Source organism: Malaclemys terrapin, chromosome 6 (genome assembly GCF_027887155.1).
Source record: "Malaclemys terrapin pileata isolate rMalTer1 chromosome 6, rMalTer1.hap1, whole genome shotgun sequence".
Lineage (NCBI taxonomy): Eukaryota > Metazoa > Chordata > Testudines > Emydidae > Malaclemys > Malaclemys terrapin.
The window spans coordinates 93,403,575-93,427,656 of NC_071510.1; the positions used below are offsets into that span (position 1 = coordinate 93,403,575).

General features: G+C 39.6%; 1 protein-coding gene across 1 annotated transcript in view; it reads left to right on the forward strand.

Annotated features, from left to right (window-relative positions):
* ADAMTS6 (ADAM metallopeptidase with thrombospondin type 1 motif 6) overlaps positions 1 to 24,082 on the forward strand; it is a 310,431-nt gene that overhangs the window by 218,385 nt on the left and 67,964 nt on the right. Inside the window, exons 15-18 of the mRNA XM_054031218.1 lie at positions 9,676 to 9,778; positions 15,502 to 15,635; positions 19,409 to 19,532; positions 19,910 to 19,990. Of these exons, the coding sequence (XP_053887193.1) occupies positions 9,676 to 9,778; positions 15,502 to 15,635; positions 19,409 to 19,532; positions 19,910 to 19,990 (442 nt within the window). The remainder of the gene's footprint in view (positions 1 to 9,675; positions 9,779 to 15,501; positions 15,636 to 19,408; positions 19,533 to 19,909; positions 19,991 to 24,082) is intronic.

Consider the following 24,082-nt stretch of genomic DNA (forward strand, 5'->3'; position numbering starts at 1 on the left):
AATTCTAAATAGTAGAAAGTCTTCAACTAGGAGTACTTATCTGACTAAATAGAAGGGTCTTTCCATCTGGTCCTGCCAGAAAGATGTTCCTCTGGAGCAAGCCCCCATCTGTCTTCTCTATGCAAAACATCAGTGTCTAGCAGTTAACTTTATCATTAACTTTATCAAATTTCATATGGCAGCTATCTCAGCTTTCCTTCCTTCGGTGAATAACAGATCTTTTTTTCCTCAATCCCATTGCTCTCAGGTTTTTGAAAGTGCTGGATATACCCAGAGGTGCAAGAACCTATTCCCCCATGGTATCTGAACCTGGTATTAGTAAAATTAATGGAACCACCTTTTGAACCACTCACAACTTGTTCTCTACTCCACCTCTCTATCATGGTGTTGTTTTTGAGTGCAATTACCTTGGCAAGTAGAATGGGTGAGTTGAGAGCTCTGGTTTCACTGCCTCCCTATATGGTCTTTTACCAAGGACAAGGTTTACCTTTGCCCTCAAATGAAGTTCCTGACAAAAGTGGTTTCCAACTTTCACATTAATCTAATTGCCAATTTCCTTCCCAAAGTCTCATATTCATAGAGATGAAGAAAAGCTCCCCTCTTTACATAATAGAAGAGCTTTAGCTTTTTACCTAGACCAGACTAAATCATTTAGATCATCCTCACAGTTGTTTATTGCAGTGGCAGACAGAATGAGAGGCCACCCAGTACCCTCTCAGAGGATTTCCTCTTGGATTTTATAGTGTATTCATTTGTGTCGCCAGTTGGCTGATGTCATTCCACCAACTAAAATGCTAGCCCATTTGGCAAGAGCAGAAGCAGCATCTGTGGCTTTCCTAGCACAAGTTCCTAATTTGGACATTTGCAAAGTGTCAGCTGAGTCATCAGTACACACATTTGCTTCGTGTTACACTATAGCTCTTCAATCCAGGAACAATGCCATATTTGGGAGTGTTGGTCTACATTCAGTTCAAAGAGACTCAGTTCCTACTTCCAGATCAATCTGCTTGCGAGTCCCCTACAGTGCAATGGACATGTGCAACACATCTCATAGAACAATCGTTACAGAAAGATAGGTAACCCTTTGTTTCCTACAGTAGTGCCTAGTAGGTCCCACCAAAAATGGAGCTCCAGTGTGCTAGATATAGCAGTAGACAGTCCCTGCCCCAATCTAGTTAGGTTTATAATCTAACTAGAATTGTTCTGAATCTGAGGGCATACAGAAATAAACTCAGAAAAAGCTTAATGTAATCTTATAATTGTAGGTAACTATATACAATATCTGAAACTGGATCCAGGGCCGCCCAGAGGCGGGGGCAAGTGGGGCAGTTTGCCCCGGGCCCTGCAGGGGCCCCCACGAGAATATAGTATTCTATAGAATTGCAACTTTTTTTTATGGAAGGGGCCTGCGAAATTGCTTTGCCGCAGGCCCCCTGAATCCTCAGGGTGGCCCTGACTAGATCTCTTTACTGATAGGGTTCCTCTTTAATACTTCTAATACAATGTGTGGGGAATATTCATTTTTCTCATTGTATCTTTCCATTGAGATATCACATCAAACAATTTAATAGTTAATCTGGTGGCCTCTTGAAGACTTCTGCAATTCTTTTGTATGGTTCTGAAGCCTCCTCAATATCATCACTTGGAACCTTATGTGATTCTGGGTTATCTTCTTAATCCTTGTATTATAGTTTTGCAGCTGGGTGGGAAACAGTTCTCCCATCCTCTGAAAAATGTTATTATTTCAAAAACTTTTCTGTTTCACAGCAGGACAAAAATAGATCATTTGAAATGTTCCATGCAAAAGAACAAGACTGACTCTGTAGTCCAGTGGTTAGGCCACTCATGTTGGATATGGAAGACCTAGCTAACTCTTTTAGAATTCTTGCATGCAAGTTATTCATACCTGCTGATTTAAACATTTATTATCCCCAGAAGATGTTTAACATGCTCCTTAGTTACTAGTGGACTTGAATGTATTTCATCATCCTCATGTAATATGAGTAAGTATCTTGCCTCTTTCCAAACGGAACCAAAATATTTATTGAATATTTGAATACTTCTTCCCTTTCTACATCATCATTATTAATAATTTTATCACCTCCATCTAGCAATGAGCCTATCCAATTGCTACAATTTCTTTTGTTCCTAATATATTATTTTAAACTCTTTAATGTCCTAAGTGCTACCACCCTTGGATTTTCCCCTGATACCTTAGATTCCCATATCAGTTTTCTACACTTCATAACTTCTCATTTATATTTATTGATCTCTGTTTCCTGTGCACTGGTGTTCTAATGAATCCATGTGCAATAGTGTCAGCACAGGGTCATGGACAGCCTGGCCTGGGCATTAGCATCAGGCACAGGCTGAGGGGCCAGGAGCCAATTACTAGCTATCAGACTGGGTTAGCATGCCAGGAGATCAGACTCAAGAGACAAACTAGAGGGCAGAGATCAAGAGGCAGTTACCAAGAGTGAGAATACCGGGAGGTCAGGATTGGGAGATGGAACCAGAAGACAGGAACCAGGATGCAGTTTCCCAGAGTCAGGATACCAGGCGGTCAGGATCATATAGCAGGAACAGGTAAACACTATACCAGCAGTCTATGGCAGGGTGAATTTCAAGTTTTACAGACAAATTCTTTTTCCTCCTCTGCAGCCCAGCCAGGAACCTTGGAGCTCTCCCAATCAGAGAGTAGTGATTTGAGGGTTTGTGGGCAGTTGGGCTTCATGGGCCCACTCCCACATGCTATCTGTGAGCTGCTGGGTGCAGGATTGGCGTGTGATAACTCAGGACCCCCTTGGACCTGCATTCAAGACCTGTAGGAGCTGACACATAAATGCCCAGATAATCTTTTAGTGCTGGACTTAACAGTGTACAAAACACATATCTAATACTAATTTCCTGTCCTTTTTTGAATTTTAGTTTTAAAGGAAAAAACTACTGTCATTTTATGAGGTTAGCTAAAATTTTAGTCCAAGTTTGAATGATTACAACAATTTATATAATTACTTTTTGAAATATATATTACATTTTATTATGCTGAGAGGTAAATATAGTAATACCTGTCTTAAGTAAATATTGGGAGAGACCAACAAAAATCCAGTGCTTAATGGAGGTTGCCATTAATAAAGGAGGAGCAGAATGTACTCAATACATTTGGGTATATTTTAGGGTGATTTCTTAAGACTAATTGTCTAACAAGAGTGTCCTCCTGTGCAGATTTCACTATACTAACCTCTGTGTACTATGGTTTAACATGCCTTAATTGTATTGTGTGACATGGATTTTTCCCTTGATTCTTCTCTGTGCCTCTCTCTTTTCCACTCTGGTCCCATTCTCCCCGCATCCCAATTTAATTTGAAATCAGTACCATTCAGGGCTTTTCAGCTTTTTACACTCATTCTTTACTATCTGCCTGTTGTATCTTTGAGGAATTTGCTGACTGACTTTTGTTCCTCTTGCTCTCTTTTTACTTCTGGGTGCTGTAATGTCCCTGGTGACTCATCATCATCATTTTCTCACAACTATTTTTGCTCTGCTTAATTCTTGATTTCATTCTTTTTGCCTTTTCTAACACAGAGATGGATTGCATATAGGTTTTTTCTAAATCCTTACTGCTTTCTGTTTTTTACTCCTATTTCTGATCATATTTTTCTTTCCCGATTTCTCCTTTTATACCTCTCTCTCTTTCCTTAATCTTAATTCTTTTATACTTACGTTGCTTTTTCTCTATCCTAATTTCAACTCCCTACCTTTTCATTTATTCAGTATCCTGGCCATTTCATTCGTACTGACATCTTCAGTTGCACTTACATCTTCAGTCTGGAATTAATGTCTTTTGCTTCTTTCACAATGCAAATTCAGGCCCAACTTTAGTTTACTTTTGATCTTAGAATTCAGTCAACTGATATTCATTGGCTAGAATGCCACTGGTAAAAAGTCTGGCATTCTTTAAGCTTTTATTTCTACCTATCTTCATTGCTCTTTGCAGTCAAATACTCTTTTACCAAACTTTTTATATCTAAATCTTGTGTTTCATGGCATCTTTTCACCATATTAGAGTCTCAGTTTAAGTAGTCAATGGGATGAAGTAGTCAGTCTTCATTAAATTCTCACCTTTTCTCACTGGCACTTTCAGAAGTATGTGTTGTAATAAAGTAACTCTTTGCTATTCAGACTACAGTCTTCAGTACATCTAGAATATAAATCTGGAATCTGCATAAGAAGGCACAGTCCCTTTATTATTATTACTGTGATGATCTGTAATGATAACTGGAAGTTGACAATCTCTTTTTAAAAATTTTAATAGAAACCCCTTTTATCTTTATACCAGGTAAGATTTTTCAGGGGGATCTTCTGATGGGGAAAATGTTAAACAGTTTAAGTTTATGTCCTGAAAGAGTCCTAGTTCAGTTCTGTTTTTCAATGTAAATGAAAGTAGAATTATTCTAATGATATTACTATGAGGAGGATATAAGTTAATTCAGGCTTGCAGCAATTTAAATTGCACTAGAACTCTGATAATCAGTGTTACCCATTTGTTATATAGCAATTTCTTTAAGGTTTAAAAAAATCGAAAATCGCTGAGACTTGCAGATTGTTTCAAGATTTATGATGGACTTTATTGCTAGTCAATTTTTGAAAGGCGAAGAATGTTTGATTAATGTAAACATTAAGAGTCTGCAAAACGGTCGTCATTTGTATGAACAATTTGTTTGTACCCTTTCCTTTCTGTTGGGATTTTGTGTAGTGTCAGCATTCATTACTCCTCAAGTAATTTAAAAAAGTATTACTCCTTAAAGTTCCTAGTATTCATAAACAAAAAAAAAAGCTTCTTAGACTTCATTTTTCACTCAGAAATGAAGTAATGCTCCTGCCATTGACCATTTTCATTCTTTGAAATCAGCATACTCAACTCCTACTAGGCATATTCCTTAAAGGCTTTCAAAACAATATTTGACTTTTTAGTTGAGAAGACATCTCCTAATAGAAACATTGAGATCAGCAGAAAAGAGCTAATGAGTACTGAAAACAAAAAGGTGATAGAAAGAACACAGTAATCAGAAATGTATTTCCTATCACCAACCATCTCAGTAACTGATATAAAAATATACATATTGCCCTAAGCCTCAAGACTTTTAATCAAAAATTAATTTATAAAGTGCTATGAGAAATGGAATCCATGTAACAATTCTTCCTCAAGCCTCACTTGAATAAAGATGAGTAGCAGCTGCACACTCTGGACATAAGAACAGTGTTAGCTTTCTACTTCAACTGGTTCAAACAGTTCTGCTTGTTTTCACGGCTGTTTGTGGCAAACATGGACAGGATGAAAGGGCCAGGGGACAGGGTCTTGGAGCCGCAGCCCGGCCATGGCAAGAGCCACCTGCACAGCTGTGAGGAGCCACGGACCCTCCACCTGCCCTGGGCAGGGAGCTCTGGGGATGGGGACAGAGGATGGGGGTTGCTCTCGTCCCCCCTACCACAGGCAGGTGGAGGGTCTGTGGCTCTACAGCTGCTGTCCTGGCTGGGGGGAGAGGGGGGCAGGGCCTTAGGGGGAAGCGTAGAGGCAGGGGCAATGCCCTTTTCAAAAAGTGGGAGGACCATGGCTCCTTGGCTCCTCCTGTTCCAGTGCCCCTGTATCTTGTGCTTTAGAGTACAGCAAGATGCAGGTGTCATATTGTCACTCAGTATCACTGAGCTTGAAGGCGAGCACCTGAAGACTCTAAATCCAGCCTTCACCTATCAAGAGTATTTAAAAGGATTCAGCCTCAAAGCAGGATCCTGAGATGAGTCCCTTGACCTGGTTACATTCACTGACAGCAAGTGCCCATGTTGAAACAGACCCATTCACCTCTTCAAGCCTACCAGATCTCTTTTACCAGTTTTATGCTGAAGTGGTCTGCATCATCAAAGCAAAAGTCTTCAGAGTATATCGTGGCTTTGACACCTTTGTTATGTCAATTCATAAAGTTAATGTTATTGAGCTCTTAGTCCTTTAGCAATCGGACATTACAACTGCAGCAGTACCAAAAACTAGAAAACACACAAAGAGAGCTGGACTTCATTACACCACTATCAAAGACTGACTCTGGGCTTCTCTGTATTGTACTGAAGTCTCCAGCTACCCTTCTCCAAGTGCAATATTTGGAGAACAATTCAGAGGTTCTAAGTATGGCAGTATATGGTGAGTAAATTACTCCAGTCATTCAGGTTTGTAACTGAAGTGACCTCAGAGATGACAGTATCATAAGGGGAAGTTCTATGGCCTGTGTTAACTAGATGATCACAATGATCTCTTCTGGCCTTAGAATCTATGAATCTGTCAGTCATTTATTCATAGTGCGGCTGTACTCATGTTGATGCAGGTCAGAGCTGAAGGAGCTCTGTTTGCATCCAGATTAATACCCACTCTGTTTGCCTCCAAGTCAGTCCAGCACAGGTGATGACTGTAGAGTTGAAGCCAGCCTCTGTGTTTTGGTTGGGAAATCCTATCAGAATGATGTTTTTAAAGAATGGCAATTTTACGTACAAGTTTTTTCAATTTATCATTCATATAATTCTCTCTCACTTCCCCTCAAAGTTTGGGATGGTATTTTTCAGGTGATGTGTTTTTCTGTCTTTAGAGATAAACCAGATATATGTTTGTATTACATACAAAATACCTGTTAAAATGATATCATTTAGATTGGAGCATGAGCTTTCGTGGGTGAATACCCACTTCATCGGATGCATGTCTAATGAAGTGGGTATGCACCCACTAAAGCTCATGCTCCAGTACATCTGTTAGTCTATAAGGTACCACAGGACTCTTTGCTGCTTTTACAGATCCAGACTAAGACGGCTACCCCTCTGATACTTGACATCATTTAGATTGCAAAGTCAAGCATACTAAAGTTTGGAAATGTCAGATATACCTTTGACCATGTACTCATAATATGTCCTGTCATGTTTCCACCCTGTGCACTGAATAAGGTGGGATCTGTGGAAAAAGTAATATGTAAGATAGTATCACAATGTATATGCAGAGGCAGAATTAAGACTGCACAGGCAACTGTAAAATTATCATTTCCTAACTTAAGTGCTTGATTTTGCAACCTAAATGCCATTGTTTTAACAGGTTTTTTTTGTATGTAATTTCCTAAATAGTCTTTTAAGGAAAAAGATAAAAAGAAATTCTATTATGCACAACTGTGACAATCTCTCCACCTTGAGCAGGGTTTTGAATCTTGAATGTTCAGCATCATAGCACCAACTTCTATCATTTGAAAAGCAGGTCTAACTATGGGCATGTCTATACTTACAGCTAGATCTACACTGCTGTGATCAATGCAGCTTTGTCGATTTAGCGAGTCTGGTGAAGACCCACTAAGTCAATGGCAGAGTGCTCCCATGTCAACTTCTGAACTCCAGTTCCCCAAAAAGATTAAGATATGTTGGCGGGAGAGCGTCTCCCATCAACACAGCTCAGTGTAGACACGGCTGTAAGTCATTCTAAGTTACGTAAGTTACGGAACTGAAGTAGCATAACTTAGGTTGACTTACAGCTGTAGTATAGACCAGCCCTCGCCAGGCAAAGGCTGTTAGTCTATGGTGTGGGGCAGAGATAGGTCCAGATGCTGGGACCTAGAGGCAGTCAGTGGGTGTGGAGAGCCTAGCCTGGCCCTTCTCTCTCTCTTTCCCCTGTCCTAGGAGTTAAATGTGCTCTTCTTCCATGTGATGCCCCCAGGGGAAAAAAAAAAGGATAGGCTGCTTGGGCCATGTGTTGATTCCAGGAAGTTGTTGGGGGGAGTCAGGCCTCCCTATCTTTCTTTCTCCCACCCCTTGGGGAGTTCTGGAGGATCTGACTTCATGTGGCATCTCCAGAGAGTGAGGAGATCACCTGCTGGGTCCAGGTGCTGAGCCTGGGGGATGTGATGTTTACAGCATTTGATCCTGGCCCTGTTCCTGCTACATGTATTGCCCTCAGAGAGGGGCGTGTGCTGGGTCCTGATATGCGGGGAGCTCAGCCCAACTCTTTCTCCTCCCCAATGCTACAAATGCTCTGGCAGCTCTCGGTACAGTGTCTGCTGCTGTTTTGGCAGCAGCATGAGCCCAGCCTTAGAATATTTGTTTATTATTCTGTCAGGCTGCCAGAATTTTCCTGAGGAAAGCTAGAGAAGACAAGTGCCAAATTTTAACAGTTAAACTCTCAGCAATGGCTGAATGGAGTTTCATAGGGCAAAGAGAAGGCACTGCTGTAGCCTGATGGTTCTGCCTCCGTGAATAGCAGAGGCCTGCTGCAAACAAAGATGTGGGAGCTTCTTAAAGGAAAGATTGGAAGAGGGTGGAGGGGTAATTTACGAAGGAAACAGTGCAGAAATTACAGGGCAATGCCATGTTCAGTATTTTATTGTACTTAAAAATATTTTTAAACTTGTAAGAAACTTCTTGCTTAGTTTCCAAGTCATGTTTCTATGGCGTTTATATGATAGGAACTTGAACTACAATATACTAAGAGTTTTGGTGATTATGCAAATATTTGCATAGTGTAGTATGTTTTACCATACTTGTTTATATAACCCCTTTCACAATGAATTCATTCCAGATTTCTGAACACCGCAAACTGGCTTAGAAATATAGGTAGACCAGTAAAAATATAAAAAATGATCTCTGAGGCTGCTTATAAAAATCAGTAATGTTTATTAACAGTTAAAAATTTCTGTCAAACAAGTTCTTCTGTTCTATCTTAAAGACAATATTCTTAATCTGTTTAAAATGTTTTAACTTTACCTTGTAAATCTTGTAGTTGCAGAACTGTAAAAGATAATTATCTTAGACTATGCTATTTTACACAGATTTCAGAAAAGATCATCTTGCAATGTTAAATTCAGAGGTTAGCAATTAATTGACTTTGTTATTTTGAACCTAAACCTTGCATAGACAAAAAAGTGTAAGTAATAGCAGTGAATTATGTTGTTCCTGTAATTCTTCCTGGGAGAAAACACAGTCTTCAACATCACCAACAGCACCCCAGATGAGAAAACTATTTAATACATGTCTGGGCTCAGTAATTGATTGTGAGGAGTTAATAGGTTAAATGTAAATAGTGATTCCAATTCTTTACATTTGGAAGATGCTTAGAATTGGGATTAAACCTTGTCCAGTCTCATTCTTAGATATAAAATGTTTTTTGTCAAAGTAGCCAGTGAACAATAGTAGGTCTTCAAACTGCAATGGAGTGTTGAATGTGATGTTACGAATCTGTTTCTTGATCTCTTAAATGCATACCTAAGAACAGCTGTGGCAACAGATCCTGAATCTGTCACCAAAAAGATTTTGTGTTTTAGTTTCTTCAGTTGGTTTTTGTATGTGTTTATAAGGAGATACCTGATGGTTTGATTGCAAAGTGAACCGTGACATGATTCTGAGTGTAAAGTTATACGGAAACTGTTGTAACACTTAACTTTGTTTAAGTTACTTCGTGCCTGCCTAAGATTACAAAATAGACACTTTACTCTGAATACCAGTTGTAAAACAATAAAGCAAGTGTCAGAATCAGAGCCACAAAATAAAGGAGTGAGCTAACATAATGTAGTTTAGGACCATTTTATTTTTAAGTAATATAACCATGTCCTTTTTATATGAATGTTAACGTCTAATACATTTTTTATTTTAATTTTACTTTAGCCATGTCCTTCAGGGTCCCGTGATTTTCGAGAAAAACAGTGTGCAGACTTCGACAATATGCCCTTCCGGGGAAAGTATTATAACTGGAAACCCTACACTGGAGGTAATGTGTAGCTTGGCAGAGATATAAACGTGACATCTCTGAAAACACTCAGCTGACTAATCTTGAACTTTGATTTTTCAGTAGCCATCTCTTGACCTATTAATTAAAAATACAAAATTCACTGAAGGGCATGTCAATGGAAGGGCCATATTGGTGGTGAACTGGTGTGGTTCAGCTATGAAAATGTGACAGGAGGTGCTATGCAAGAAGAATGCACCACTTCATAGTGTAAAGCCCTTCCCTATCAGCTCCCTTAGCAGCAGCATGCAGAGACTGGACATGGGTGGGTGATCCACTACTCCACTTGGACACTGCAGTGAGGTGTACAGTATAAGAGTCCCAATAGAGTTCCCCTACTTGGAACTCCACCATCCTGGATGGTGTGCATGTACATAAGAGCCATTGAGCTACAACAGCTTCCATTGTGTGGGAAAGGACAGTTTTGTTCCCCTGAGCATCTGTATTGTGCTCAGCATAGCTATTTGTGCCAGATTTTTTTCCATTTTGGGACAGATTTTTTAGATTTAGTTTATGCCAGCTGTGTGCCTATCATCACTCTGATCAGTTAGCTTGTACGTTGTATGCCTTCCCCTACAAACTAAAAGATCAAAGCAGAAAAAAGGTAAGCTCTTTAAGACAAGGAATGTCTCTTCCTATGTTTTTGTACAGTATCTGGTACACTGGGCCTCAATCTTGTTTGGGAGTTACGGATGCTACAGAATGTAATATAGATAAATTAATAGAATAATTTGCAAATAAATTATACTAATTGCATTGGGAGAATGCCAGGATTACTCAAAGCTAAACTGAAGATATATATATAAATAATATATTTTTTTACATCCCAAGACCTAATTTCAAGCCTTTAAGTGTGTATCCCTGAGTCTTAAGAGCTGATGCTATTACTAAAACCAAATTCAGAGCAGTGAGCGGCGGTACCTGCACTGCTTTACATGTTAACCGTAGCAGTAGAGAAACAATCATGGATGTCTCCACTCTGCAATTTCAGCTTCTTGGGACAGTTAGCAGCTGACATAAGTTAAAGAAATCCTCAACTGCTCTAAGTTACTTCACAGTGGCCCCATGACTGGCAGAATGCAAAGATGACCTTTGCATCGCCTTCTCTCCTGGCTTGTGCTGTTTGTTCTTCAGCCATAGTCAAGGATCTGTCCCACCGTTTCTTTCTTTTCCTCTTTTTTGCTCCTTAGAAGAAAAAGGAGAGATGGAGAAGGATGGTCTTTTGATTTAGATACAGGGCTATTCGTCAGTAAACAGGGGTCCTTACTTCATGCCGACTTTCCCACACTTCCTGTCCCCAATCTTGGGCTATCCTTGGGCCGGTTAAGCCCTCGCACAGATTAGAGCAACATCTGGGCTGCTTTAATTTCTGTTTGATTGCCAGTAACTCCCTGACCTACCTCCTTCATCCAGTCACACCCCCTGCCAACTTTATGCTTTCAACAGTTTAGCTAGCTTTGCAGTCATTTGGCTACTGAAGTGACACAGGATCTGTCCCTCCATTGTTGACTCTAAGGGGCAGAGATCTTGTCTAAGGATTTGCTTTGTAAAAATAGTGGGCCAAATTCTGTTCTCAATTACTCCAGATTACATTGGCATGACTGAGAGGAGAATTTCACTCAATTGGGATACAGGCAGTATATTCATGATGTTGTATTCTAGAGTTTTGATAATGTATAAAAATTATTTGATTTAAGCTTTGACTGTTATATACCCTTAATAATACCTTAGCTATCTAATGAAAATCCTTGCTGGCCTTAAAGAATGTGATACGATTGTCACGAAAAGACTTGGATTTAATTTTTTTCAAGCTTAAGCATGTATAATATGTTTTTTCTTCTTCTACATTTTCATCATCTTATAGGCATGATAGGTGTAGTTTTGCCCATACTTGAACCAAACAATGAATGACAGGATCAGGGCAGGGTGCAGATTTTGGTTTTATCTTGTAGCTGATTCATTCTTCCTTTATACAGGAGATGGTTTTTTTTTTTTTTTAAACAGAATGTCTGGTGAGACAATATTTTTCTATTTGGTCTCAAGTTTCAATAGCAAGTCTTCAGCAGAACTTCCTATCTAGGAAGTTAATTATCTGATTTTTCCTATAACCCTACTCAGATAGAACCACTGTGATTATCTAGTCTGATCTCCTGGATAATGTTGGCTATAAGACTTCCCTAATTAATTCTTATTTGAACTAGGGCATGTCTTTTTAGAAAAACATACAATCTTGATTTAAAAATTTCCAGAGATGGGGAACACACCATAACCCTCAGTAAATTGCTCCAATGTTTAATTATCCTCACTATTAAAAATGTGACCTTATTTCTAGTCTAAATGTGTCCAGCTTGAGCTTCCAGCCATTAGATATTGTCCACTAGACTAAAGAGCCCTCTGTTATCAAATTTTTGTTTCCTAGGTAAGTACTTAGAGTGGTCAAATCACTCTAACCTTCTCTTTGATAGAGCTAAATAAATTGAACTCCTTAATTCTGTCTCTACAAGGCATGTATTCCAATCTGTTAGTCATTCTCTGAAGCCTCCCCTATTTCTTAATAGCCTTGTATTGTGGACATCACAACTGGACACAGAATTCTAGTAGCAGTCACACCAGTGCCAAATACAGAGGTAATATAACCTCTCTGCTTCTCCAGTGTTCCCATTTATACATTCAAGATCATAGTAACTCTTTTGGCCACACTTTTACATTGGGAGCTCATATTCAGCTGATTTTCCACCATGACTCCCCAAGTCTTTTTCAGGTCACTGCTTCCCAAAATAGAGTGCCCCCCCATCCCATAGGTAGACCAATCTTGGTTCTTAATGACTTTACATTTAGCCATTTTGAAAGGCATATTGTCTGCTTGTGCCCAGAGTACTAAGTAATCCAGTTCTCTCTGTCTAAGGGTACATCTACACTACAGGGGGGAGTCGATTTAAGATACGCAAATTCAGCTACGTGAATAGTGTAGCTGAATTCGACGTATCGCAGCCGACTTACCCCGTTGTGAGGACGGCGGCAAAATCGACTTCTGCGGCTTTCTGTCGGCGGCGCTTACTACCACCTCTGCTGGTGGAGTAAGAGCGCCGATTCGGGGATCGATTGTCGCGTCCCGTTGGGACGCGATAAATAGATCCCCGAGAGGTCGATTTCTACCCGCCGATTCAGGCGGGTAGTATAGACCTAGCCTCAGTGACCTGTTCTCTTCTTTATTTACCACTCTTTCGTCTTTGTCTCATCTGCCAACTGGATCAGTTGGAGTAGGGCTGTCAAGTGATTAAAAAAATTAATCGCGATTAATCATGCTGTTAATAATAGAATACAATTTAAATATTTTTGGATGTTTTCTACATTTTCAGTTACATCACTGAATACAAAGTGTACAGTGCTCACTTTATATTTTTTGTTACTACAAATATTTGCAATGTAAAAAAACCCCCAAAAGAAATAGTATTTTAATTCACCCCATACAAGTACTGTAGTGCAACCTTTTGATAATGAAAGTTGAACTTACAAATGTAGAATTATGTACAAAAAATAACTGTACTCAAAAATAAATGTAAATAAAAATAAAATGTAAAACTTTAGAGCCTACAAGTATACTCAGGCCTACTTCTTGTTCAGCCAATCGCTCAGACAAACAAGTTTGTTTACATTTGTGGAAGATAATTCTGCCTGCTTCTAATTCACGTTACCTGAAAGTGAGAATAGGCATTTGCGTGGCACTGGTGTAGCCAGTGTTGCAAGATATTTATGTACCAGATGCGCTAAAGATTCATATGTCCCTTCATGCCTCAACTACCATTCCAGAGGACATGTGTCCATGCTGATGACGGGTTCTGCTCGATAATGATCCAAAACAGTACGGATTAACGCATGTGCATTTCATCATCTAAGTCAGAGATGCCACCAGCAGAAGGTTGATTTTCTTTTTTGGTAGTTTGGGTTCTGCAGGTTCTGCATCAGAATGTTGCTCTTCTAAGGCCTGGGCTACACTATCCAGCTACAAAAGTGCCATGCGAACGCCTGTTCTCACTTTCAAGTGACATTGTAAATAAGAAGCAGGCAGCATTACCTCCAGCAAATGTAAATAAAACTAGTTTGTCTTAGCGATTGGCTGAACAAGAAGTAGGACTGAGTGAACTTGTAGGCTCTAAAGTTTTACATTGTTTTATTTTTGAGTGCAGTTATGTAACAAAAAAACCCCCTACATTTGTAAGTTGCACTTTCACGACAAAGAGATTGCACAACAGCAGTGGTCTCCAAAGTGGGGTGCGCAAGAGGATCCAGCACGGCAGGGGGTGCATGCTCAAAATTTTTTTACTGATAGGGGTGCACGATCAAAAACGTTTGGAGTCCACTGCACTACAGTACTTGTATGAGGTGAATCAAAAAATACTATTTCTTTTGTTTATCATTTTACAGTGCAAATATTTGTAATCAAAAATATAAAGTGAGCACTGTACACTTCGTATTGTGTGTCATAACTGAAATCAATATAATTTAAAATTTAGAAAACATACAAAGTATTTATATTAAATTTCAATTGCTAGTCCATTATTGTTTAACAGTGCGATTAAAACTGCAATTTATTTTGATTAATTTTTTTAATCACAATTAATTATTTTGAGTTAATTGCATGAGGTTAACTGTGATTAATTGATAGCCCTAATTAGGAGTGCTATCCATTAACCTAAAAATATACTGAAAGCCTGTGTCCTGTTTGGGACATTTTGAATGTAAGCCTTAAAACTGCTAAGCAGGATATTTCTGTTCGTTATCCTATCATAAAAAACAAAAGAAAAGTGACCTAATTAATGATATTATTGCTACTCCATGCTAGCTAGTAATGATGAAATAAGAATAGAAATCTTTGCTGTATATTTTGTTCATTGCCCACTCTTCACACATATGAAAAGCTGTGCTCAAGAACGGTGTCTAATGCCTTGTTATTATATAGTTGTTAGGGATCCTTTTTGGTGCCATGTGAGATAGTGTTTATGACCTAATTTTTAAAAATTAGGTCTTTTTGTGCTTACAGTTTGTGCTTGCAAATAATTATGATCCCAGTACCTCCCAGTATCGTCAGTGGTTGCTGAAGGGCATTTAGCACCTCACAGATGTGCTTGTAAATTATTTGCTGAGCAAATGAGGGCTCCTAGATATCCAATTAATGGATTGTTCTACAAGTCAAGTAATTAGACATTTAATGTCCTCTTATGTCAACAAAATATTGAGCCAGCAGAATTATAAGCAGTCAAGAAAAGGGAGGGCAGGTTAAATTCACTTTAAATTCAGGCCCTACATCTCAAAACATTGTTCATTTTATTAGGTATATTGTGAACTTTACTATATTTCAAAACTGGAAAGTACAGTAACCATCGCTATACTAATGTTAGTGCTTTTTAAATAACATCTATGTATTTTCAATTGTTCAGCAGGCATTAGGGTGGTATTATCATTAAAGACTCTTTCACCTTAACTCACCTGTAGGCTGTTTTGCTGTAATCTGAAGTAATCTTTTTAGAGAGAAAGAATCAAGTACAGAAATTACTTGGAAGGATTAAAGAAAGCTTATAAATCTGTCTGTATTCAGATGGGAGAAGAGACTATCCATTTCCAGTCTGATTTTGTATATGCTTTTAAAATTGGTTCTTACCTTTTCAGGAACTGTCCATTAATTTTGTATTTGTTTTGTTGTTTAGGAGGGGTTAAACCATGTGCATTAAACTGCTTGGCTGAAGGTTACAATTTTTACACTGAACGTGCCCCTGCAGTAATAGATGGAACTCAGTGCAATGCTGATTCGCTGGATATCTGTATCAATGGAGAATGCAAGGTAGCATGTTTTAATAAAAACTACATTTATGCATTACTTCATATTGTCTAGTATTTATCAGCAGTAATTTTGTATAGCATTTTAGTTGCAGTACTTTTTTAAAAATCTTAGATAAAAAAGGATTGTTGACAGTAAAAGTTAATTTCTTAAATAAGCTGTGAGCCTGAGACAAGGGAAAGGAAGACTGCAAAAATTAGGCAAATTATTATGAGTTGCGATAAGCTTTCATTAGAAATTGCAGCAGACTTGTAATCAGAGCAGTCACCTCCAGAGCACCCACTTATAGCCAGAGGTCATTCTGACACATCCTGCCTGTTTCCCCCTCTTCAAGGCCCCTGAAGAACTGCAGTCCACAGTATTTAAAACATTCCATATCTCTCTCACTTTAGGTAGGGAGCCCCCCAGCTCTTTTTCCCAGAGCTGGGTCACACTTCAGACACTACTCCCAGACTTTTCCTGACTGCAGCTCAGCCTCCAGGCTCTGACTTCCTTTTGCTCTAGCGGTCTTCCTAGCTGGGATACAACTCCTCTAGTCTGAGGATCATCCTTTCAGGAGTCTTTCCTCTTTCTCTGCAGCATCTACCATAGCTTCCTAACATTCCCACCCTCCCTACACCTTTCTGCTGCCTTTAGAGGGGAATCAGGCCCCATCAAGACTGGTAACACAGCACAAATGGGGTGGTGCAGTTCCTTCATTAATTAGTGTTGTCTGGCCCCAGGCCTCCAACCCCAAAGGGGCAAGCCACTCTATTGCAAGACTAAATTAGAATCCTTTATTTAGTCTCTTTTGGCTTCTCCTCATCACTGGTGTCTGTTGGAGGACCAATTGATTAAAAGCATGTGCTTAAGTTCTTTGCTGAATTGAGGCCTTTTTGGGATGAATAGTAGTATAACCATAAATGTGGCAGTAAGTACTCCATCTTTCTTAAATATCACATAACTGCCACATTTATGGTTATACTACTATTCATCAGGGGTGCGGTTTCAGAAAAAAAATATGTCAGCATATAGAATGTTATACAATGCTATCCTGCAAAATCTGAAGTGCAGGCAAAAAATGAAAGACGTAATGGAGCATATAGACCTATGAAAAATCTGCGGGGGCTCAGATAGCAAATGATGCCCCTGCTATTCATTCCAATAAAACCTCAGTTCAGCGAAACACTTAAGCACATGCTTAATTTTAAGCATATGAGTAGTGCTATTGACTCAAAAAAACCCTGACTTCTTTGAGACTTCACATGCTTAAAGTTAAGTCCAGTCTTAAGTGCTTTGTGGAACCAAGACCTAAAGATTTTTTTTATGATTGAATCAAAGATGATGAGATCAAATTGTTTCTAACTAAGAAAGGTGACACAATTAGCACCAAAGATTTGCCATGTATTAGCAAACCAAATCACAGATCAGACAAAAAAATCACAATAAATACTATCCCAGTATGCTAAAAATATGTGAAGATGCTAGAAAACAGCTATTACTTTTGATGATTATTTTAAAACTGACTATGCCAGATATTACAAGTATTTCCACAAAAATGGGCCCCATCAGGATTAAAATACAAGGGAATGTATTTGATAAAACTGAATTTAAATCTTTCACACAGTTGCAAGAAAAATATAAATTAAAACCAGGAGGTTTGTATTTTCTTATAGTTAAGGTATTATTTAGTAAATGAGCAGAAATGGAGATTAGATTTATTCCCAATAGAGGACTACATAAGGAAACACAGGTTAGTCAGATCTCGGTTTTGCTTTTTGTAATCAGTAAGAAAGTCCAAATTTTTATGATTGTATTCATTTGCCTAGCAGTGAAAACATTTTGCAACTTTAACTTCTGTGATCATATCTGTATTATTTATAAACAAGATGGTAGAAAAATCACATTTTCCCCCATATGTTCATGTGGCTGCCTTATGTTCTGTTTTGGAGATCATTTGATTCTTCTTTTTATTATAGAATCATCTGAGGAAGTGTAAAGCTGCAGTTTTCCTCCATGTAGACATCCGGGGTGGGGCTCATCCCTCGCAGGGGCGAGTGGGAGCCAGGCCGCCTCACTACACGAGGCTGGGGAACAGATCAGTCTCGCAGGTCCAAGCCCTAAGCCAGGGCGGGGTCGCAAGCAATCAGTAGTCCCGGGCTCAGGCTCTCAGGCAGGGGCTGAGCAAACAAACAGTTAGTTCAGGGCTCAGGCCCTCAGGCAGGGGCTGAGCAAACAAACAGTTAGTTCAGGGCTCAGGCCCTCAGGCAGGGGCTGAGCAAACAAACAGTTAGTTCAGGGCTCAGGCCCTCAGGCAGGGGAGGAGGAGAGACTACCACACGGCGTGGGGGGCAGGGGGGAACACAGGCCCACCCACTCCACTGTGTTCCAACCCGGGGCCCTGTCAGCAGCAATCCATCTGCTGCTGGGTCAGTGGGGATCCTGACCACAACACACTGACATAGGTTCGGGGTCAGCTATCCCCGGGCCACTTCCCATCTCCTCCTCCATGGGTACCTGCACGTCCTTAGCCTCGTCCACTGTGTCCCAGATCATGGGTTCCTCAGGGCAGCGAGCGTTGGGTAGATTGGGCGGCTCCTCCGGACCCTCAGTGAGGGGAAGTTCAGTCCGCTCCTCAGGATACCGGGCTTGGGGCCGGCTCAGCCAGTCCTCCTCAGGATACCGGGCTCAGGGCAGGCTCAGCCCAGTAGGAGCTCGGGCACCAGCATCTGTCCTCTCCCACAGTCGGGCCACAACTGAGCGCTGGGGCTGGGCCTTTATATTTCCTGTCTCGCCCCTTGACTTCCGGGGTGACTCCGCCCACTCTGGCAGCTGTTCTGGCTTATCCCTCACAGGGGCGAGTGGGAGCCAGGCCGCCTCACTACACTCCTGTTCAGTTTTTCCTCTGTTATTATCCTTCCTTCCCAGCATATATTTTTTCCCATTCTCTGGCTGAGGTGAATCCTTAAATCATGCATAGATATCCCCTCTACATAACATACCACCTGTAAATTTTAATAGCTCCCTTTTCTTCCTGACTCCTCACAGTAGTTCTTCCAATCCTGTCAGCTGCTGTTTTCTTGGCATCTTATTTCCAGGTGGTACTGTGGGATAAATGTATTTTTGTGTAACTAATGCTGGAGTTTGGATGCAGGGGAGAATCAAATCCAGATAATACAGAAGCTCTCTCTGCATCCAGTTCAGTCTTTCATTCTGCTTGAGTGTGCAGTGAACTCACATATTTAAGCTTTTATATGAGTTTGTTGTTCTCAAAATAATTGTGATGTCACAAATTTAGCTGCATTACTTTTCTGTAGGATGTGAGAAGATGGTCTGTGAAATGTAAAGGTTTATAGAAACAAAAACAGCACAACATTTATTTTTAAGCAACCATTCAAGGGAGACACAGAAAACAGTGTTTTGTTAGAGAAACCAAAGGTAGAGGAAAATTAGAACATTTGGGGGCACTGTATAGATATTAAATAATAATTGTGTTAAGGTGTAGTACATTAATGTTTGTAAAATACTGTGACATTCTCCTATGAAAAGCACTGTAGGAGCACAAATTATTAATTATCAATAAACTAAATTTGGATCATCTCTGATTTCTGAGCCTCCTTTTCTGGTAACTGAAAATTCTCTTATGATATGGGCCACTCAAAGTGAGGTAGGCAAAGGGAGAACAATCTCAGATACTTAGGAAGAAATCTCTTGAGAAAATATTCAGTATTTTCAGGTAATGATCCAAGAAACCTCCTGAATGCAGTAATATTTGTTCTATCTTTATCTGTTCTCAGCATGTGGGTTGTGATAATATTTTGGGATCTGATGCTAAGGAAGACAGATGCCGTGTGTGTGGAGGAGATGGTAGCACATGTGAAGCCATTGAAGGTTTCTTCAATGATTCATTGCCCAGAGGAGGTAAGGATGCAGATGTAGATCACTCCCTACCCTGTGATTCATTGTATGAAGGTGGACTGTTGTACCCACATGGAACCTCACTGAAAGCTCAAAACATGGAAGATAATATACTAGTATTTCACAGCCAACGTATAAATTAATCAGTGAATTCTGAAACATTGTATGAAAGACTTTATTAATATGTAGAAAGGAGAAACTCATGGCTTCATGTTAGATTCTTGCTATTGTTTTTCACATTTGTGTCTGAGATTTAAAGAGTTCTCTGCTCTCTGGCATAAAAGGCAATGTTCAGGTGCCTTTGAATCCAAAGCATAATTTATTAATTGATAGTTTCACCTAGGTAATAATAATAAACAAGGTTTACCTTTACCTTATAGGCTACATGGAAGTGATTCAAATTCCAAGAGGTTCTGTTCACATTGAAGTAAAAGAAGTGGCTATGTCAAAGAACTACATTGGTAAGAGCTGGTTTAAACACAAGACCTTAATTAACTAGTAATATTTATAAAGTGTTTTTAAGATACTGGAGCAGATTCAATGTTCTGGCTAAGCTTTGCTGGGTGCAGGACCAGGGGAGGTAATATTATCCATCAATTTTAGGTACTTACATGTCCCCATAACCATAGTATCTGATTACCCCACAGTCTGTAACATACTTAACTTTACAACATTCCTGTGAGGTGGGGATTATCTCCATTTTACAGATGAGGAAACTGGCACAGAGAAGCTAAAATGACTTGCCCAAAGTCACACAGGAAGCCTGTGGTAGAGCAGGAAATTGAATTCAAGTCCCAAGTTCCAGGCTGCATCCTTTCTCCCTTTAAAGGTGGCTTTAAACCTGCCTTGTACTCTTCTGATCTTGGGGTCAAACAAGTGCCAACCTGATCCATGAAGTAATGATTCTATGGCTTAGAATCATAGAATGATAGAATATCAGGGTTGGAAGGGACCTCAGGTCATCTAGACCAACCCTCTGCTCAAAGCAGGACCAATCCCCAACTAAATCATCCCAGCCAGGTCTTGTCAAGCCTGACCTTAAAAACCTCTAAGGAAGGAGATTCCACCACCTCCCCAGGTAACCCATTCCAGTGCTTCACCACCCGCCTCCTGAAAAAGTTTTTTCCTAATATCCAACCTAAACCTCCCCCACTGCAACTTGAGACCATTACTCCTTGTTCAGTCATCTGCTACCACTGAGAACAGTCTAGATCCATCCTCTTTGGAACCCCTTTTCAGTAGTGGAAAGCAATTATCAAATCCCCCCTCATTCTTCTCTTCTGCAGACTAAATAATCCCAGTTCCCTCCGCCTCCCCTCATAAATCATGTGTTCCAGCCCCCTAATCATTTTTGTTGCCCTCCGCTGGACTCTTTCCAATTTTTCCACATCCTTCTTGTAGTGTGGGGTCAAAACTGGACACAGTACTCCAGATGAGGCCTCACCAATGCCAAATAGAGGGGAATGATCATGTCCCTCGATCTGCTGGCAATGCCCTGACTTATACAGCCCAAAATGCCATTAGCATTCTTGGCAACAAGGGCACACTGTTGACTCATACCCAGCTTCTCGTCCACTTTAACCCCTAGGTCCTTAGGTCCTTTTCAGGCTTCCCTAAGGACAAAAGAGCAAGCATGGCTAGATGTTTCCCTAACCTGGTTTACGTAACAGTCAGTTCACAAGCATACAAGGCAACACATTTCTCAGTCAAAAGAAACTGATGAGTTAGTTGTTCTGCAACCTAATGAACTGACAATCCTAGGCTGCAGATCTGCTGATTAGGCTGCTTTGTTGTCCCTTACCCACAGGAATGCAAATAACTAGCAATGCAAATGCTTGCGAAGGACTGTCTGTGATGTGTGCTAGATGGGAGTGTGGCGGGTAGCTAGCCTTCTAGATAAATTAACCCCACCCACCCATAGTTATTTGCTGTAGTGCTAGTATTGGATGTCTGCTTCCCTCTACCCTGTAATTCAGCAGGATTGTCAGCCTCCTTCCTTTTAGGAGGAAGAGTAACATACTTAGCCCTAGCAATGAGGAATGCTTATTAGACTACTCTCCCTCTCCTCTTCTCCATCCTGCACCAAAAAGTTGTATTGCTGGTGAAATAGCATCTATATCTTATAACTGACATTTCAAGCAGAGAGACAGGGTGGGTGAGGTAATATCTCTTTTATTGGACCAGCTTCAGTTGCTGACAAGGTTTCAAGCTTCTTCTGCCTGAAGCAGAGCTCTGTGTAAGCTTAAAAGTTTGTCTCTCTCACCAACAGAAGTTGGTCCAATAAAAGATATTACCTCACCCACTTTGTCTGTCTAATATTGTTGGACTGACATGGCTACAACAACACTGCATAGTTCAAGCAGAGGAATGCAGGTCACAGGATATCCTGTCACAGCCATTTCATATTAAGAACCACATTTTCAAAGGGTCAGTTTGTACCTGTAAAATCTGCACTCATGTTACCGCAATTACAATTGAATACAAACCAGGTTCTTGCATCTCTCACTCCATGCTTGAGGGTATATATCAGACAGAAGGGAAACTAGTTTTCTTAGCTACTGCAATTCATTTTGCAAATGCAAAATTGCACAGAACCTCATCCCTTTTGAAAAAAAAATTGTCTCATATGAAACAATGAAAAAATTATGTGGAAAAATATTTTTATTTGTATTGACAAATCTGTTTTAAAATCTGTTAGGAGAAAACTTTCTAGTTTTATTTTTTTAAACAAATTTTAAAAATCATACAAAATAGTTTGCAGAGAGGTTTATTTTAGTTCTTTGATGTTTGTGCAGTAGTTTTAAATGTTTTCGTGTTTAAATGTCCTGTCCGGTTAATTTAACCTAATTGGATCTTTTGAAGTTAGAGTGGATAAAAATTAGGATTCCGGAAATTTAGATTCTGCTGAGGCCAAATTCTGATCCAATATTCTACTACCAAGCTTTATTCTAATAATTTTTCATACACTTACTCAAAATAGATAACTAGCAAGAAGCACTGCTCCCTTCCTTTAGTATTGTACAACATCATGGTTTGTTCTCTCCTCTACCTGATGAGTTTGGTGGTGGTTCAGCACAGTTTGGGAATTAATAGAAGTTTGTGAGGAAACTCTGGTCCCTTTCCTGGTGACACACCACCATCTCTTCCTGCTCCTTATCATTCTCTTTTCACATACACGTTTCCCTGATATCAATGCCCTTCGCATACAGTCAGGAGTAAACTCAGGAACCCTATAAGAGTGAAAGTTTGAGGACCAAATTCTTCTCTCAGTTACATGTGTAATTTCAGAGTAATTTCAATGAAGTCACTAGAATGAGATTTATATTGAGGTATATTAGAACAAAATTTGGCCTGTGATGGTTACTTGTCTTATTCCTCACTCTTGCAATCTATAAGACAAATCCTAAATTCTCTCCCTATTAAGGTCAATAGATGTTTTGCCTCAATAAGGACTGACTAAGGATCCATGGCTGGCCTTGAATTTTTAGACTGTCATTTTCCCAATATCAACAAACTTTGGTTACAGAAGCAGATATGAATTCCAAAAAATTGAGTAGTCTTCTTTATTACCTTAACCAAAGATATCATAGAGTCATAGAGTTTAAGGCCAGAAGGAACCACCAGATCATCTAGTCTGACCTCCAGTGTATCAGAGGCCACTAACACCACCAAGAACCCACTCGCTAAACCCAACAACCTAAATTAGACTAACGTATTACAGTCTACAGGAGACTAGACTACTATGTGCCCCGGGAAGAGAATAGGAGGGACCAAAGTGCATCCTGGCAAGAGACTTGCAGTCACGTGCTGCAAAGGAAGATTTAATCTCCAAGGTCACTGCCAACCTGACGTGGGGGAAAATTCCTTCCTGGCCCCACATATACTAATCAGTTAGATCTTGAGCATATGAGCAAGAACCAGCCAGCCAAGTACCTGAGAGAGAGAATGCTTAGTGCCACCTCAGAGCAAAAAGAGCATTCAGAGTGAAGTCTGAACGCTTCCTAAAGTCCATTTCATATTTTAGAAACCAAAAAAGGAATCTTTTTGATAAAGAAAAAATAAAATATCTGCCCTTGAATAGAATCTGCAAGACTACCCTTAACAAACTGATAAAGATTATAAAAAAGCTAATAATATTTTATTTGTTCATCAAAATAATTTTTTATTTCAAGCTGCTTTAAATATGATTGCAGTCTTCTGAAATTTCCATAACCTGTTGAATCAGAAATAGATATGCTACCTGCAGTGCTGTTTTCATCACATGCTATATTGACAATAGAAGCTTAACAAATTATATTGGAAAAAGTAATAGCTTACCAGTGTTTGGTTTTCTAAATTTTATAGTTTGATTAAACTATTGGTATTTATTACTAATTTCTTGCTGATATAAATGATTTTCAGTTATTTGATATTCATACAATTATTAAAATGTAAATATTCCATATAACCATAATAATGAACTGTGGTTGAATATGTATGTTCGCTTGGAACAGCGTAGCCAACTGACTAGTTCTAGGACTCAATCTGAGAGCTGGTCACACTTTTGTGTTGTG